This window comes from Scomber scombrus, chromosome 5, assembly GCF_963691925.1.
Source record: "Scomber scombrus chromosome 5, fScoSco1.1, whole genome shotgun sequence".
In the NCBI taxonomy this organism is placed as follows: domain Eukaryota; kingdom Metazoa; phylum Chordata; class Actinopteri; order Scombriformes; family Scombridae; genus Scomber; species Scomber scombrus.
In genome coordinates, this window is record NC_084974.1 from 19,934,668 (window position 1) to 19,954,053 (window position 19,386).

Here is a 19,386-nt window from a genome sequence, read left to right on the forward strand (position 1 = left end):
AAATCATGTTAAACATTGATGTAAACCCAATGCAATGTAATCTGCCTCCTTTATAACTGTCATGGATTTGATACTGGTGTTTTCCACATTAAACACCACCTCTCTGGGGTATAATAAAGAGGGACAGAGACTCTCTATAGGCATATATTAGGCACAGTAATATTTAGAGCATGTGACACTGGAAAAGACAGGCTTTTCTAGCTGTGCATTTTAGATAAAGGATCCAGCCAGAATGGGGAAAGTGAGACATACTGTATGAGTGCATTCACAATCATGTTTGTGTAAGCAAAATAAAGGTGTATCGCAGTATGTGCATACAATTGCATGTTGTGCAGTCCATCTAGTTAATTGTCACTGTGGTATTTGTATTTTGTTGGGCCACTGTTCATAGAAATCATACCCACAGAGATCCTGAAAACCAGTCATTTATCATCCTATGTGCACATACTCACCTTAACACTGCCCCTCCTCCTCTGATTGCTAAAGTACAAGGGCGTGCAATTCAATGTTAACAAACATTAACTACACAAGTAACCTGGAGGGGTTTGTACACGCCACATTTATTTTTTGATTATAGCAACTATTAGTACATGATGGCCCTACCCTGTAAGATAATTACCGGCATTCATTCCAAGCAATGAGAGCTCTGAATTATTCAAAAAAGCTCAATGACTGTAATCACCTTTTAAAGCAGAGGATACAACAGAGATTTTGAATGTGGAAGCTGGAAAAATTCAGAGTGGGAAACAACTTAATCATAGGTCACAGCTTTCCACAGACATATTTTTCTGTTATACCCAGTCTGGGTGAAAACAGTCTGAAGTTAAAGGCATTGTATATTAGAATGGTATTTGTTATAGTTTTAGGCAGATTATCAATATTTAGGACATGAGCCATCCTCCAAAAAACTACATATGCAAGGCTTTCATCAGACAAAACACGTAGCTGCCTTCAGAGACAGTGAACTACAGACAATTTTCCTCTGTTGCCAGCAGTTATGAACCAAAAGTTCTGACTGTGTCTCTGTAAAATCAAGTAAGTATCACTGTCTACAAATTTGCTCTTTCATTTACTGTCACTTGAGAATAAAGACACTGTCTTGGTTTCCTTGTGTCTTGTGTCTAGCTCTGGGAGACACTTGTTCATGTAGTCACAAGTCTGGAACAGTCTTTCAAAGTGCATCTAAATAAATGCTGCCTTCATGAGATGTTGGGAATATTGCTGCTACAGTTGAACATGAGACAAACTAATGTAACAGCTGAGAAAGATAAACTTGTTGAGGTTGCTAAAATTAGATATATATTTTGTAATATAGAAGCCATGACAACAACTAGGGGTCAGATCTATCTATATTTTTTCAATAAATTACTGTAAGTAAGGCATATTTTGACATATTCTTCTACACGTAATAAAACGAGCACAAGAAACAGGCAGGGAGCAGGATTTCTGTTTTTTAAAATCATGTCAGTGGTCATGGGTTAGATATTTCTCTCATTTCTACAGGATCAGTAAGCTCTCAACTTAATGGTATATATTTTAACTGTACTGAGAAAATGTGTAAAAGAAAGAACATTTTACTTTTATCCTGAATTTTTTCCTGCACAACTCTTGTAGCAGAAAAGGTACAGGTGTAAAAAACAATAGCTTGCTCAAAAAATGCCCACTATGATGAAAATCTACACAATGATAACACATGTAATGTATTTCATAATACAGTGGCATGTGGTAATATACAGCTATTGTTTTGGGATCACAATATGACACAAGTCAAAAATGACCATACTCTCAGTCTCCAGACAACAAAGTATTACATTTATGCAACTTGAAGTGAGTATAGTCTTGCATGCACCCATACATATGTTTTCAATTATTGTAGCTAATTAGTACAAATTTGGCAGAGCTATGTTGAGAGTTCCATGATGTCAGCAAACTGTATACATTGATATGAATGATGAAAGGTGTAAAAGTTCAACAAGACTGTATGGAAAGTGAAAAAAATGTCAGTCTGAGGCACTTTAACGTGTGTGTGTGTGTGTGTGTGTGTGTGTGTGTGTGTGTGTGTGTGTGTGTGTGTGTGTGTGTGTGTGTGTGTGTGTGTGTGTGTGTGTGTGTGTGTGTGTGAACCACGAGTGTGTAAGAGTATTCTTAAATTATATATGTGAACAATGTAAATACCGGTCATAAAAACTGGTCACATTTTTTTTCACAATAACTGAGACTGCTGGTCTTAAAATCAATAAAATATAAGTGTTGATGAGGAAGTTATTGTAAATCATACCCTCCTTGTTAGTCTGGCTTACTGACATGGCTGACTGGGACCATGAATTCTGATGGTCACCTCCCTCCATAGATCATGAGTTCTCTATCGTGTCAAGACTATCTGTCCTCCCTACATATTCAATATGTATGGGGGCTGACCCCCAAAGGAGAAGCTAACGTGCATTACTCTTGATGACATATAACCTGTTGTGACCATGCACTGATTAGAGATCCATGGTTGTATAGGCACCATATATAGGTTACATTGGCAAGCAGTCAGACGTGTGTGTATCTTGAGAGCATTTGAGTTGTGCATGTTTAAGCATGTGCGTTTTTACATCAGTGTTGTCTGCTTACTTAGTGAGTAGGAGAGCTGGTGTATGGGCCCCTTTCTAGATCACTGTGTTGTCTTTCTTTCACAGGCTGGTGAAAGTGTAGCAGCTTGCGGCATTGGCTTTGCCAGTCTGCATGCATAGCCACTGTCTCCTTTGAAATCCGACCTCGTCGGAGGAAGTGGCGGGCATGCTTCCCAGCTGATTGCTACACCACCATGGCCAAGTGTGGCTTGTGTGTTTCAGCGGCAGTACCATTTGACACACACAGCCATAGTCCCTTGTGAAATTCGACCTAGTTGGAGGATGCAAACAAGCGTATATTAGCCGTGGGTTATTCCAGAGTTATTGTTTGCAGTTACTGCACCCACCCCCACTGGCAAGGTCAGCCCCATTTTCAATGTGGGCATACTCTCAGTGCAGGGGGGTTCTGGCTGAAGATCTACATTCTCCTGGCAAAGAAGGCCATCAGGGAGGTGAAGCAGAATGATCAGCAGGCTGGGGTTTATTCACATGACTACCTAATTCCCAAAAAGATGGGAGACTCAGATTGATTTTGGATTTGAGAGGGCTCATCAAGTTTTTGAGACCCATATGATACGAGATGTTGACAATACCGAAGGTTTGACAGGCCATCCTCCAATGCAACTGCTTTGTCAGTGTTGCATTGCCAGGCGGTGTCATTTGATGATTCTTTGTTAGGCTGGAGAGCCCTCTATTAGGGCAAAGGCATCAGCTGCCAGTGGCACAGACCCTGGTTAGCACAGCATATCGGTTTTCTGGGATTGCAGGCTATCTATAAACTCTTCTGCACTTCCTGTCAGAGCTAGGGAACAGGTGAGAACAGACAGTACAGTAGCAACAGCATATGTCAGCAGGCAGGAGTGCCTGGGCTCCCTTCGCCTTTGCAGATTGGCTGAGATAATATGGGAGTGAGCTCATCCAAAGTTCAAGTCCCTGAGGGTGATGCAAGTTCCGGGTCAGGTGAACCTTGCAGTGGATCAGCTCTCCAGGGGAGGACTCCACCTGGGAGAATGGAGGTTGCATCCAGTGGTTGCAAACGACATGTGGGACTGCTTTGGTACAGCTGTAGCTGATATCCTCGCCTCCAGGGAGACAGCTCACTATCCCTTCTTTTTTTCCATAGAGAGAGAAGTTCCTCCCTTGGGCATCATCCTCCTGCAGCCACTCCTACAGAGAGTCCAGTTGGAAGAAGTGAGCCTCATCCTGACACCCCCCAATTGGCCCCAGGTGATGTGGTTCTCAGCAATTGCATCCCTCCTTCGAGGACTCTCTTGGGTGCTCCCTATTCAGTTGGACCTCCTGTTCCCAGCCCACAGGACTCTTTTCAATAATTTCCCCCAGTGGCTCAGGCTTTAGGTCTGGCCCCTGAGGACGCTAGCCATAGAGTTCTCCTAATCTGTAGTTAGAACTCTGCAATTCGAGACTCAAGGTGAATCCCCTCTCCTGCATGGCACCATTACATCCTCCAGTTCCTCCCAGAAATGTTAGAGGTGCGCCAAGTCTCCCTCAACTTTTATGGGAATGGTGGCCTGTGTTGGGCCTCAGAAACTGACAGGTAGTTGTTGTGACCTTTCTGCTTGGTTTCTTAAAGGTGTTTGTAGGGTTACTCCCTACCACAGAAAACCAGCCATGGGATTTGCAGGTGTCAGCCTTGCAGAATTTGATCCAGTGGAAACAGTTGGGCTGAAATGGCTTTCTCTTAAGTCAGTGTTCTTATTGGCATTTGTGTCAGTTCAAAGAATGGGTGGGATTCATGCCCTTTTGATGCATGGGGAATGCTGTTGCTTCTGGCCAGCTGATGCAGGGGTAGTGCTGCGCCAGAACCTTGCATTCCACTCTAATGTCTGGTCAAAGTCCTGCAACAACCAGTCTGTTGAGCTGCACCCTTCCCACCCATCTCAGGATGATGAAGCAGGGTTGAGTGGGCAGTCTCTGTTGTGCCCTGAAGGGGCCTCAATGGTGTAACGTCATCAGACACAAGCCCACAGGACAACAAACCAGTTCTTTGAGAGACTTGAAGACTAATTCATGTCAGCTTCTGTACGGTCAGTCCCTGTAAATATGTAATATAGCCTATAGGTTGGAGAAATAGTCTCCCCACTCAGAAAACTAGGGTTACAATGTAACCTTCTGTTATTAGATGCACTTGTGTATTTCCTGCAAACACAAGTTAAAATGTCTGTGATATTTTTTAAATTAACATTCAAGGCCTTAAATAATGTCCTCTTGTTCTCAATTTTTTTGTGCAAAATTAAATAAACTACACAAATAAATGAATAAATAACACAATTAATTACGGTGGCATATTCTGGTATTTTTATATATTATGTATTATATTTTATATTATATTATTATTATACATAAATGAAGTATCTTAAATGTAGCTTATTTTAGCAGTGTAGCAATGTGAAGAAACAGCATTCAGATTTAAGCATATTGATCAATTTGCTAAATAAGTAAATGAGATGTAAAAAACTTAAAATAATCTGGAAAATTAATTTTCTTTTTTGGGCGGCTGGTTAAAAAAATATTTGGGAATTTGGACTCCTTTCTTCAGCAGGCTTTTTCTAAAATCCTTGCTACAGCCCTGTTATTTTCTCTGTTTTGAACTAACTCTAGAAGGCTGATTTCTATAATGATACTTTTGTTATGCTGCATATTCTCCATTATTTTCTTCAAAAACAAGATCATACGCAGTATTCAGAAGCAGGAGTCTTATCAGTAGCACATGAAGGCAGTAGCAGTAGTGTTGTTGTCCATCTGGTCAGGCTGTCTGTCTGTCAGTGAGTCAGTGAACTCATCCCGCCAGCAGAGCGCGTCCCTGCGCCTTGTACAGAAAGTGGGGATGCCTCCTACCAGAGCTCAACACACTCCCCGTTCTCTATGAAACTGTGAAAAGGAAAAGCCCTGTTGTGTTTCTTTTTCTAACACTGTCAGAAAGCCCATGCACTGCGAGCTCTCTCCACCACCTACACTGCAAACAGGACTATTTGGAGATGCTGTCGAACAATCCTCACGTCGGGCACAAAGTGGCAGGATGTTTGCTTTTCCTCTCCTTCTGTAAGTACTCACTTTACTTTCTAATCCCCATGTCAGGAGAGGCTCGGACTAGACAGACAGCTGTGAGGGACATAATGACACCCTGAACGGTAAACAGGTTATCATGTTTGAAAAGGGTGAAGCTTGTGTTTGGAAAAAGGAGTCAGTGTGATCTGGATTCAGTGTTTCCAGCGACAAGAAGAGACGAGCTGCGAGTGTATTTCCACAACTGTTTCAAAGTGCGGAGCCATGATTCGCCTCAACTTCCTGAGGAGTTGAAAGGCGATTTAGACGTAGCCTATCGGTTTCCATGTGGCAAGACTGTAAGTTTACATTTAGAGTTAGTGACAGTGAAAGGTTTCTTATTTGGAGTCATGGTTTTCTAAACCATATTTTCCGCTCTAATCAGTTCCCGACAAGCGTCAGGCATTATGTAGCTTCCTACTGACACACAGACGTAGCTGTAGTGGGAGTCAAGCCTGAGGATGAATGCACCTCGGGCTACAGCTACTGTAAGCTTTACTAAGTCAGTCTGCATGTGCACAGGGAGGATTGCAACAAAAGTATGAGAGTTATGTGATCCATACAGTCATTTATTTATCTGTCTGTTGCTGTAAGGGGGAATAAAATGAGAGTGGCATTGTACTTTTAATTCAAATAGTTACATTTCTTGCTGAAGTATGTTAAAGTATTGAAAAATTACTTGTGCTTCCTTCTATTGACTTAATTGCTTAATTGGACAAATGTCTTTCTTAAAAGACAAATGTTTTAGGTGAAATAAAGCAGACGTCTTTAGCCAATATGATCTATCTACATACAGCATGTCCTTGCACGTGTTCTGTACATGCAAAATATATTCAGTGATGTGTCCATTGGGTGGGGTGCAGCACATAATGTGTGGCTGCAGCTGGGAGAGACCAATATTGCAGCCCAGTGCATCATGTGGATGTTCTCCTGAATAGAATGAGATAAATGCTGAGCGCAGGAGAGTCTGCCTGCCTTGCAAGGATAGTAAATTGTAATAATGAAATGAAAAAGCCGGGAATACACAAGAGTCTGCAAATATTTTAGAAGGGCAAGAAAGGGCAACATCTTGTCTGGGTAAATCATGCAGGAAATAATGACATTTATGTCATGTATAACACGATGTAAAGACCACAGATAGGTACAATTTCAATACAGGCTGACTGTAAATATCTAGAAATCTAAATGCAGCAAGAAAATGCTACTGATGACACACATGTATTATTCATTTGATACAAACTTGGATTAATATTTTGTAACCTACACTCTTCTCTTGTTCTTCTCCTGACATTATTGTGCATTGAGCAAAAACATGCTGCAGAACAACAATTCAAGCTTGTTGACATGTCAAAAATTTCGATACAGTCTGGGCAGTATGGGGTGCCAGGGTCACTGCTCCAAGCTGCTGTTACCCTGTGCTCGAGCGAGAGCTGTGTTTGTGTATTTGGCACTGAGTCAAGCACGTTTAGTTGGGCATCAGACTCTGACAAGGCTGCTTGTCTGCTCCCCCTGTATGTAATATTCATGAACCTAACATCAAGAAGTAGCCAAGGTCTGGAGAGTGTCCATTTGGGTGACATTAGGGTGCCATCTCTGCTGTTTTTCAATGATGTTATCCACGAGGCTTCAACAGACTGTCATTTCTGATGTGCACTGGAGCAGTTTGCAGCTGAGTGTGACGCAGTCAGGATGATTAGAAGCACCTCCAAGTTTGAGGATCCAACACTCTCTCTGAGTCCACATGGGCCGCATTTCAACTGCAGCACGTGTGTCGGCATCTACAAAGTCTGCGTTAGAGTGTGGATATTTGGATACTAACATGATGTGCAGTGGCAAAATGGTGCTATACTGAATTGTGGATTTGATTAATAAAGCTAAAATCATCTGTAATAAATAAATAAATATCTAATTCTTTAGGGCTGCAACTGACAATTATTTTCATTACTGATTAATCAGTCAATTCTTTTGTAGATTTAGTAATTAATTCCATAAATTATCGATAAAATGCTAGAAGTCAATAAATGCTGTAAGAGACCTAAAACAGATTCAATCAGACTATGATCACATGATACAACAAAAAGCAGCAAATAACTACATTTGAGAGGCAGAAACTGGGACATGTTTGGCATTTATGCTAGAAAAAAGCGACTTAAAGGATTAATTAAGTAGCACGTCGTTAGTGATTAATTCTCTGTCTATTGACTCATTGTTTCAACTGTCCTGTTATTGAATGTGAGTGTGAAACACTACAATTAGTGTGTCGTTCTTCATACTCTGGCAGTAAGAAATGTTCATTGCACCTGTTGGATTGGCAATGCAACTAACTGAGTTGGTATGCAATGACATTTTCATTGCATACCAACGAGCAACTTCTCAAAGGTTATAACTCATCTGAATTCAAGTTTGAACATGCAGAAATTAACACTTTGAGTTTTAACTGAAAAAAAAGTAGTTTTCTAGTTTGAAGTGGCTGAATTCAGAGTTTGCTTGGAGGTTTTAGTAAGAAGTGACAGTAAAAAGGATTGTGAGAATGATGTGGCTGATGGTGGTGAGGAGAGAACGGAGCCACAGAGAAAAGCTCTTAAATAACTTTGTTCTGACTGTCAGCTGTGGTCAAAAGTTTTGGATAGTGGCTGGAAGAATGAAATTGAGGACACAAGCAGCCACATTGAATTTCCTCTGTAGGCTGGATGGCTTCTCTGCTGTGTGACAGTGTGAGAAGGTTTGGGAATTAAGTGGACTTCAGTGGTATATCTGCTCTGTGGTTCATCGATTTCCTCCAAAGACATCCCACCCTCTCACCTCCAAGATATGATGTATACTGTATGTCTAACTGGTCTGGGGGTGCTGTCTAACTGATCTGGGGGACAAGCTGAAATAATCTGCTGGAGGAAGGACTCTTCTGTCTCCACTGAATGAGCAGGTGTTGGCTGAGTGTTGGATGGATGGATGTCTAACTTGTATTAAAAAGATAAATCATTTAAAAATCATTTTAACACATTAATGTCACCTTAGTTACCTTAAAATGTAGGGATACTAGGAGATGGCAATATGATACATCAAGAGATGATATGAATCTGTCCACTGTTGTTGTAAATCAGTGAGTCAGGACTGAGAGTAACAATCATTTCCATTATTGACTAATCTGCAATGTTCTTGATTAATCGGTCAGTTTTAGTCCGTCAAATGTCAGAAAACCGTGAAAAATGCCTTTATAGTCTTTACTGTTTCGTTTGTCCAACAAACAATCCCAAACCCAAAGAGGTTCAGTTAACTATCATTATTAGAAAAAAGCAGCAGCATTTCTGCATATTACAGAAAATAGAGGCCGCTTTCTTTTGGCATTTTTGATAAAACATTATACACTTTTTGTAGTGTGGCGACATTGAATGTTTTTTTTTTTCAATTGGGAAGTAAGCCAGTTAACATCAGCATATGTGGGATATATTCTAAATAAGTAGGCTAAACTAATATCTTATGGTATGTATGACAAATTGTTTTTGTTTTTTTTTGTTCAGTTATTTTGTTGATATCTTATAATGGCCATATAGTAACAGTGGTAGTGAGGGTGCTGCACACTAAGCAGTAGTCAAAAAAGCACTAAAAATAATGTAACTAATGTTAAACGATATTGAATCAAGAGAGTGCTCCAGCTAGTCATTTTAAACTGGGTTAGCAGTTGTCTTTATGGATCCTCGATGGCTGCTGGCGTTGCTCGAGTTTGAATAAAAAGTTTAAATTTAACACAACACCAGATGAAGCCCGCGCCTTCTGCATGCTAACAGTTTGCAGAGCAGTTTTCAAAAATACAAATCAGATGCATTATTACAACTGTATGAGCAGCGCAAACAGCATACCATCTGTGCCAGTCCTTTGAGGAGCTGCTTTTATTATAATAGCTTTTCTTGCCTCTGTCCTGACAAAGAGTCATAATTACTCCATGAAAGGAAGAAACACAGACATCTTTTAATTAACCTGACAGTTTTTTCAACAACAATAAAGAAAAACAGGTTAAAGCTGGATGAAGTCATTTTTGATCTCCATTAACCAGAAAAGTCCAAATCTCACAGTAACAAACCTTGATAAATCAGTTCATTATCTTCTTAAATGTTTTCAGACAGAACAGAAAGCAGATTTTCTGTGCAACTGCACTCCTCGAATGCACAGAGAGAAGGATAAAGCTGAGAGTGTTCATAAAAACAAATGACTGGAGTTTTTGATCACTTTTGAGATCAGTTCTCTGTGCTTTCACACATTCACAGGCACCAGCCCCAACACCTGATACTGCAAACCCCATAACCTGTTTTTTTGGTTGCATTGTACAATTTCTACAATATATGCACTTAGCTACTAGGTATGGCTAAAGTTAGTGGAAGACTTTGATTATGGTTAAAATAAAAAAGCAAACATCTGTGCTGTGATGTGAACACCTATCTCTAAGTGAATGTTGGACTCGCTACAAGCCTGTTCACCACCCTGACCTCCACACTCTTAGTGTCTGCCTCACTACATAAAGGCCACAATACTTTCAGTGCAGAATCATCCAATATGGACAATAATGGGCTAGAGTGCTAGTTAGCTAACTTGTTATAGTGTTGGCACCTTGGCTGATTAATACAGACTGCCCCTAGTTTGCATGAAAAAAGCGAGGTGAAAATTCCTCTTAAAGACAGACAGACATGAGAATCCCATTTGAGTCTCCTTTTTCACCACCTGTGGAATGAAAACCCAATATTCACATTTCTTTCTGGTTTATTCTTCCAACTTCTGAGGAAACTATCTGAGTCTCTTTTATTAGTAAATGTTTAACTTTCTTCACCGGTCACACTCTCCCATTTTATGCTTGTGTGATGGCATTCTTGTTTGAGCTTGAGTGCTGGGAGCTGCTGTCTGTAGTTTTAAAAAGGTGGTTGGGGTGAGCCGAATCCAGCTTTAATGGCCCTCAGCTTGAGTTTGTTTGTGCACTGGTCTCAGAAGTGGTTTCTGGATGGCAACCATAAATATCAGCATTGTGATGAAACTCACTTTTTAAAATTTTTTTTTTTTTTTAGATATTATTCTCTTTTGCCTGATAAAACAACTTGTTTTTTTGGGGCCCGTGTACCTGCAGTTTGGACTCTTCAAAAATCAGCCTCTTTGGAAACCTTAAGTGGTCCCACGTTGCTTTAAACAGTCACACATGGATGTGGCGATTATCAGAGGCCAGCTTTGAAGCGAAAACAGACTGCTAATTAGCATTCAGATTAATATAATACACCTGCACTGCTGCCTCTGTTAATCTAATTTATTTAGCTCAAAAGCACTTTCATGTAATGTCTGTATTTTTTTCTGCTCTCTCTGTTGCCATTCAATCCTGGATGAAGTAGAAAGTTAAGTCAGACGCCAACTGTCAAACAAGCAAATCATTACTACATTGCCATATTAATCTGGCTTAGATTAAAACCCTTTATTTTAAGCACTAAAGAATTGTAATTTTGAAAAGTAGATATAGGGTTGGGCGATATGGACAAAATCAAATATCACAATATTTTAGACCAAATACCTCAATTTCGATATTTCAACAATATTATAGAGATGGCTGTTGATGCTTTAACAAAATATTACACTATGAAATGTTTGATAAATAATCATCAGTAATGTGGATATAATGACAAAGTGGGTAAAAAGTACATAAAAGCACAGCTACAACAATCTGTTAAGTTCAGAAAATAATATATTTTACTGTAATGCAGCTTTAAAACCAGGAAAAAACAACTCTGATGATATATTGCGATATTACGATATCCAAAATCTAAGACGATATCTAGTCTCATATCACGGTATCGATATAATTTCAATATATTGCCCAGCCCTAGTAGATACCTAATTTTACATATACCAACCTGATTTTTCTTTACCAGATTTTAAAAATGTGTGCTCGATATATCAACCTGATTCCCTCCCATTGTTATGAGAGTAATGTCTCTCAGTTACTTGCATTGGACATCTGCTTTTATCACAATGACAGTGTAAATTGAGTGGCCTGTTGAAAAGCATTCAGCTTAACCATTCAGAGCCTTCATCATGTAGAGTGATTTTTCAGGGTTTCTAAAATCAAAGCAAGCAAGTTCCCTCCAGTGCGGCTAAATTGAAAACAAGGTTGAAACAACAGGCTTGATTGTGCAGTATGCGGAGGCGATGAGATGGAGGTGTTCCCATCAGCACTCCTGACATTATGTAGGGAGTTACTTCCCCTTTCCCTCTGCCTCGCTCTGCCTCCTCCTCTCCAGGGTGAGCCATGAAAAGATGGGAGGTTTGAGCAGATGCAGCAGAATGTATTGTGAGCTCCAATGTATTCCTTTAGGAAGCTTCGTTTCACGCCAAATGTTGCATTTTTAATACCAACAGAAGCTGGGATGCCAGATGACAATGTAGTCATTCTGCTTGCTCCACAGAGCTCATGATTTGCTGGATCAGATTTTAACATCACTTGGTAATAGCATTAATGGACACAAGATGATAATGTGTTTATTTGGCTTTTTATTGCAGATTTAAAAACAGAGGCAGTATATTGGCCAAACAACTAGCAAATTGTTATCATCTTTTTCCCATTCAACAATTTAGCTGCCTCTTTTTTTCAGCAAGCTGCCACATACTTTTTTATTAGGTGCAATATGTTCTGAGAGATAAAGCACGAAACATGAATGAATGAATGTTTACATAGAGCTTGACAGATCATTCTTGACCTTGGAGACAGCTGTTGACACAACAGTATTCAGCTCAGCTCAGGTATACTTATTTACTTGTTCTGGAGCTTTTAACCATAGAACATGACTTTCATCAGCAGTTAAAATTTGCTCACTTTCCATTATTCTGAGTACCTCTCATCAATATTGGCTTAAAAGTTGCTTAAAACATGTTGCAAGCCATGATTTAGTCAGCAAACATTTTCAGCTATCTTGCATTCATCGGGGTGGTGTCCACAGATATTCCATACTTGCAATTCACTGATCAATCACAACAGATACCTAGCTTACAAAACAACATCATCATCATAATCATCTTTTTCTTAAAATACAAAAACAATTCACAAAAATCATCAGTTCAGATCAATGATTCACAATGAGACAGGATGCAACTTCCATTGGATGTCTGCTTTTACAATCCCAATCCCAAGAATTGAACCTGGGCTTTCACACCAAAGCAACACATACAGGCACATTTTACCATTTCCATAGCAACAATGCAGTGGCGTACCCTACTACGTCTGCGCTGATAAATTGTATTAAATGGATGAAGTGAGTTTCAGGTGGTTCTTTGATAGCCTACAAGCTACATCACTATCTATGAACAGGTTACCACTGTTTGACTGGTGACCGTTGTTTTGTTTGTTAACGTTAGCTTACTTAACTCACAACATTAGCTTAACATAAATGAAAAAGAACAAGAAATAACTCACTGAACGCTTACAATAGAACAAAAAGCTTGGCTAAAGAGAATTAGCTACATGTTTGCAGGTCTTTTGAGACTCCAGGCATTGAACCACTTCACACTGCTGTATCTGCATCTCATTTTGAATCATTGACTTGAACTTTAGTTGTTACAAGAACTCATCAATCTTAAGATGAATTGTATATCTGCACCTCACTGTTTGAGTGTTCTCAAAGTTAGAAATGAAAAGTTAAGCCCAGAACAGTGGTTTTTTTGAGCATTAGCCAACCGCTGAAAATGTACAGGAGTTATAGGATTTCCTGGATAAGCAGCTCTTTGGTGTTTTCTTCCCATTTGTCTAATTACTATCTCTTGTTGGAAGAACATCCTGAGGTGTCCCAAAACTGCAGGGTCTTATTGGAGCAGCAAATAAGATGTATTGTTGTGAGGAAACATACAATTGTGTGTTGAAATCAGATCTTCTCCTTTTAAAAGGTCTGTGGTAAAGACCTTAGATGTGATCCCCACTTTAGTAAGCATTATCTGCTCTTTTAAACCTGTATTTTTGAAAGAAACATATTGTTATGACTTGGCTGTAAATTTTGGTGCATTCATGACTAAAATAATTAGGTTCATTATGTTCGTTTGTTCTGAACTGGTGGCTCCACTCCAGGCTTCACACATAGAAGTGTTTTGAAGTTAACTCAGCTCTTTGAATAATTAAAGAAGAGGGCTTCCTTGCAATGGATGGAATTAATATCTGACCAAATTACTGCATATTGGGTCATAAAAGCCAGCCACAAAGATTGTACCTCTGTTATTAAATGTGTACATTTATATTGGTATTTTTTAAATTGCAAAACTGTATATCTGTGTAGTGCTTTTAACTATACAAGAAACATCAGCTGGCTTGTTCCTAGAAAACATATCTGCTGCTTTTAGGCTTTAATCAACACTCTCAGTTGCCCGTTGCAGCATGTCAGGAGCAGGAATTTAACTCTTTCTCAGCTGTATTCACCTAATTGAGGTCAGATTTAAAGCCGACTGATGTTGGAGTGCAGAGAACCTGATTTAATATAAACTGGTGTATAAATTCATTCTTGATGTATTGATTCCTGGGAATCTTTTCTGCAAAGACTTTCTTGTCTCAGACTCAATGGCAGTGTAATTGGATAGAAGCTCATAGGGGTCTAATTACAAACTTGGATAGATGAATGGTGCACTGCACTCCCAGAGATCCAACACACTCAGAACGAAGGACTTAGTCTCTGAGTGACCTTTTTCATTTTTCTTTTCCAAAATAATCACAGGAAGCAGGATGTTTTCTCTTTTCTCTGAAACTCGCTTTTGTAAGGCAGCTTCTACTCAGAAAAGTGAACCATCTGGAAGACAAATAGAGACAAATCACAGTTCAGTTCAAGGGATTCATTACTGTTTGTGCCTTTTCTTAAAATTATATCATTTTTCTCTTTGCTTTCTTACAGTTCACATTGACTTTGCTGCTGGCAGCTCAGGAAAAGGCTCACAGGTAGGAACTGCCTTGGACACAGTACTGTTTGTTTATGCTATGTACAAACTGGCCCAGAAACGTGTGCTTGATAATTACTGTCAATTATTCATTTCCTTTTTCCTCACCTCTATTAAAACTTTAATTACCTGACCAACTGGAATAAAAAAACATGCTTTTTCTTTTTAATGGATTAACTATCGCCCAACTGGATTAGAAGTTGTCTGCAATACAAATCCATTCACTCCTTCCTCACGTGCAAGATGATTTTCATGCTGTTGCATTTTCTTAGTCTGCACTTGCTGCTCGATAAATAATTAACATGTTCAGTTGCTCTACTTCTTATTGGTGTGAGAAGATGTTGACAGTAAACCTTCTGGCAGAGGTGCTTAGCATCGCAGAAATGGGAAATTACTCTTGCTTCTTATTGATGTCAACTGTTTTTCTCCACACTAAGGAAGTTTTGCCCTTTTGCTTGTCACTATTTCATTTCACATTGCTCTATGTTAAACAGAAAATAAAACAACATGAATTCGTTCTCTTGTTAGAATGCATTTATGAGAAACCCAAACAGATATTTTCCTCTCATTTGAACAAAAAAAGAGTTTTACCCTTAAATCAGTTGCTTAAATCAGTTTTTTTTTTTAAATAATTGTGTCACATTTCCAGTGGACCTTTTTAAAAGATGAAACATACTGAATCAAAGCCTGATCTCATAACAAAAGTATAAAGGACCGATTAGGGACAGCTGCCTGTCAAAGGGATGAAAGCAAAGATTTAAATGACATCCATTCAGGAGAAGAAACCCATTATAGTAATGAAAAGAGCAGTGTTTTTGCAACAATGGAAACATAATCAGGAATAAAAGTCATGTGTAGTATGTCTAATGTGCTGGGGGAAAAAAGCAAATAAAAGTTGAGAAGCTGCTTTATGGTGCACTTGTTTGTCTTAACTGTTTCAATAGATCTATTCTTAGATTAAGTTTACTCTATGTTGTACGTGCTCCATCTTCTAATGGGCTTCGCTATTGGTTTACCCTGTGAGGCACCTGAAAGGATCTTTGTGTTCACCACCTGATCAGGAAGTAGCTATCGTGCCCCCGCCCCCCCCCCCCCCCCCCCCCCCCCCCCCCCCCCCTCATAAAGCCCCAGCGCGCTCTCTGCTCATCTTTCATTTAGTTACACCATCTGGTGTCACAGAAGGTATCTACATGTCTGCTAACAAGTCTGGCATCTCGCGGTAGCTACCACCAGATTGGACGTGGAGTCCAAGATCTTCTCAGGTGCTGAGGTGGAGCCTGGTAGGGTAAACCAATAGCGAAGCACATTAGAGGCTACGCATGTACTCATAGAACTGGAGTTACATCAAGGTAACAACTATGGGGGGGGAACTAGTTGCCTAGTTACTACTGGACTGTGGCAGTAGCTCATCTTCTTTACTCTTTCAACCTACCATGTTTTTTTTGTTTGTTTTTAACATTTGAATATTCTCCAATCTCACTTAATTTTGAGAGGTGTATCCCAGACAATAGAGGCCAACATTATTTTACACTTTTTTATGAGTGGTTTGTTGAATTCAGTAATGTTTGTACTGTTCTGCTACACACAAAGTCCAACTGCAAAGTAGGCAACCAGGTTGTTTCCTACTTTTTAGGTCTTCTGAGCGGAAGAACAACATTAATTAGAAAGGAATACAGATTTGTAGGTCATGGAAGCGCTCCAGTTTAGTTATGGAAAGTCGTGGAATTTACATCAGGGTCATGGCGAGAGGCCTTGTAGTCATTTACATACACAACATTTTTGCAACACGCTTATAAATTAGTGGACTACAAAGTAAACACACTTGATATATTATTTCAAGAATAAACCAGTCCCTGAATAACACAGTTAATTATTGCTCATTACACAGAGGATTATTGACTTTCTAGCAAAGTGGCTTTATATTGTATGAGGGACATCTTTATAAATGTTACTTCAAACTGAACTAAAAGCTCTTTTACCATTCAATCCTAAAGAAATAAAAATTTTATACAGCAGAATACAATACAGATCTAAGTTTCTGGATCAAAAAAATATAATTCATGTGGTCTGAGCAATCCAAATGTAAAATAATTTAGAATTCTCTCTCCCACAGAAAAAAACCAAAAACAATATTTTCAAATTTTTTGGTGCCAAGTGTTTCTTAGATGTGGTTCTAAACCATAACTTATGGTGCTTTTCCACTACACAGTTCCAGCACGACTCGCCTCGACTCGGCTCGCCTCGCCTCGGCTCGCCTCGCCTCTGTTTTTTTGCGTTTCCACTAGGGAAAGTACCTGGTACCTCTGGTGAGCTCTGGTGAGGTTCCAAGCGAGCCAAGCCGATACTAAATGTGATGTCACCAGACTGCCGGCCACTGATTGGTCAGAAGAGTTGTCGCTGGAAGAGTCATGAGCCGTCCCACATAAGAATCAAACCCGGCATTTTTAAATTTAGAGCCATAACTCATTTCTTTAACACATCAGACATGATTAATGTTTCTCATAAGTATATAATGTTGTTCAGAGGGATTGCAGCAAGGACAAGATTGCTTGAAGACATGGGGTCTTCTGCATGTTTTTCAGTCTAATTTAAAAGTCTGCATTGTTGTTTCTGCATTCATCACATTATAGTACTTCAACCTATTTTTTAGCCACTGATTTTGGAATGAAAACCAACTCGCAGGAACTTGACAGTCTCACCATGATCTCAAAGAGCTTTTGTGATTCTAACAGCCTAAGATTATTGGCTTGGCAGTGATTTTGTTGAAAAACGACATTGGGATTTGCAGCCTTCTTGTGTTGTGCACTAAATGGCGGTAATATCGCAAGTCAATGTGGAAAATGATTGTTTAAAGAACCTATTTATTATCATGATTGCAGTATGTAACTGATCAACCAGGTGACTCCCCAGTTAGGTATAAGAATGTGTTAATGCAATTGGTGTAGGCTTTGCATTTAATGGACTGAAACCAGCATTGTGGTTTGAAACCACTGTTTTAGCAAAGCTTATTTCAGCAGATTGTAGGGCCAAATGGTCAGCAGACATGATCTGGCACTGCATAAGAGAGGATTCCCCATCTGACTTCAAACAGCTGGGCTCATCCCATTGTGATTAAAATCTTCCTAAATCTGTAGTGGCTCCTGTAGCATGTAATATGAGTGTGTGATCACAGGGGCAACAGTGTCACAACCACAACAATTTTACACAAGTGTAGAAAACTGGTAAGTTAGTGTGTTAGTGTGATTGCAAGGCCCATGCATGGCAGAAAAGGAAACTATACATTGATATTCTCTTTCAATTTTTAGACAAGAGTTGTTAAGTTACAGATTTGGCTTTGATCAGCATTGTTGCTACATTGCTACAAATGTAATAAAGTGTAATAGAGGAAATATACTGTAGCTGCAGCAGTAAACAGTGTAATATCATTTTCAGTAGTTGTCTTTGAACCCAGTCTGTGGCTTGCATATGGAAGTTTTTTTAGCATCTCCCCCTCCTTTGAAGACGGCCTCAAGCCTCTGATGAATGGCATCTGTTTGAACATAGAACGACTTGAAGAAATTGGCAAAGGCAAGCACAGGTACCTTGATTATCTGCTGCTCCAGGGCTTCATGAACCGCCTAAACAAGTATATAACAAGTTTGCTAATGTAAGCAGAAGTGCCTTGATCTCCTGCACTCAGAGGACTGTGAGAGAATGCATGTGGACTACACAGTGTGTGAAATTATTTACAAACTTCCTGTTGAGGGTGCAAGGCCAGCGAATGACTTAAACTTAATAGCTACTTTTACGCTACCTTTTTAAAGCTAGAATGATGAACTGTTATTCTGCCTCGCTATTCTGTATAAAAGATACAAACGCTGACGCTGTTGTGTTGCACGTCATGCCTCTGATTCTGAAACACTGTCCTACCCTAAAATCACTTATGGGGCTAATTTTTATGTTGCCTTGCTAACATTGGGACCTCCTAAGATCCAGGACATTCAAAAGAAATTGCTAGGCCTAAATAGGGATGAAACAGATACCAGTTTCACAATGAACCACTTTAAAATTCCTAATGGTTAGGATTACCGTTTGAAATTTTGATTATCATTAAAACCGTTTTTGATTAGTGCGCTTTGAAAAACTAACAGTAAATATTGTCCAGCATCAGCTGAACGGTTAGGGTTAGAGTCTCCGGAGCGCTCCGGAGATTTTACAGCCTTCTAAGAGAAATAATTTATGCTTTCTGCGTTCCACATCCAGAGGAAGCTGTGGTCTTTCAGATGTGAATGTGGCTCCATTCAAACTTTTTTTGGAGGTCCACGGACACAAACACATTCCACATGTGCCCACTAGAAAACTGTGGAGTAACATTAATAGTAATAAAGTATTTCATTAATTGTACAATAAAATAGGAATTAATAAACTGATTTACAAATTAATTAATTAATCAGTAATTCATTATTTTTAATGGGCAATAAAAAGTGGAATTTTAAAAAGAGTTTACAAGAATTAACAATAGTTTAACTTTAAATTGTTCAAATAAAAAAAAACAAAAAAACAGCACAAATCAGTCAATAAGTACATCATTTACCAATACATTACAGAATTCCTAAATAAATAATAATAATAAAATAATGGAATTTAAAAATCATTTTTAAAAGCAGCACGGTGGTGCAACAGTTATTACCATCACAGCAAGAGGGTTTTGGGTTCAAACCCACCAGCCAGATGGGCCCCCTTCTGTGTAGAGTGGCCATGCTGTGTGGGTTCTCTGCAGGTATTCCAGCTT

The 19,386-nt window shown here is 39.3% G+C and overlaps 1 protein-coding gene across 1 annotated transcript in view; it reads left to right on the forward strand.

The window, feature by feature from the left end:
* The first annotated feature begins 5,520 nt into the window (after window positions 1-5,520).
* b3glcta (beta 3-glucosyltransferase a) overlaps window positions 5,521-19,386 on the forward strand; it is a 66,339-nt gene continuing 52,473 nt past the window's right edge. The window contains exons 1-2 of the mRNA XM_062419751.1: window positions 5,521-5,675; window positions 14,573-14,616. Coding sequence (XP_062275735.1) covers window positions 5,612-5,675; window positions 14,573-14,616 — 108 coding nt within the window. The 5' untranslated portion in view covers window positions 5,521-5,611. The remainder of the gene's footprint in view (window positions 5,676-14,572; window positions 14,617-19,386) is intronic.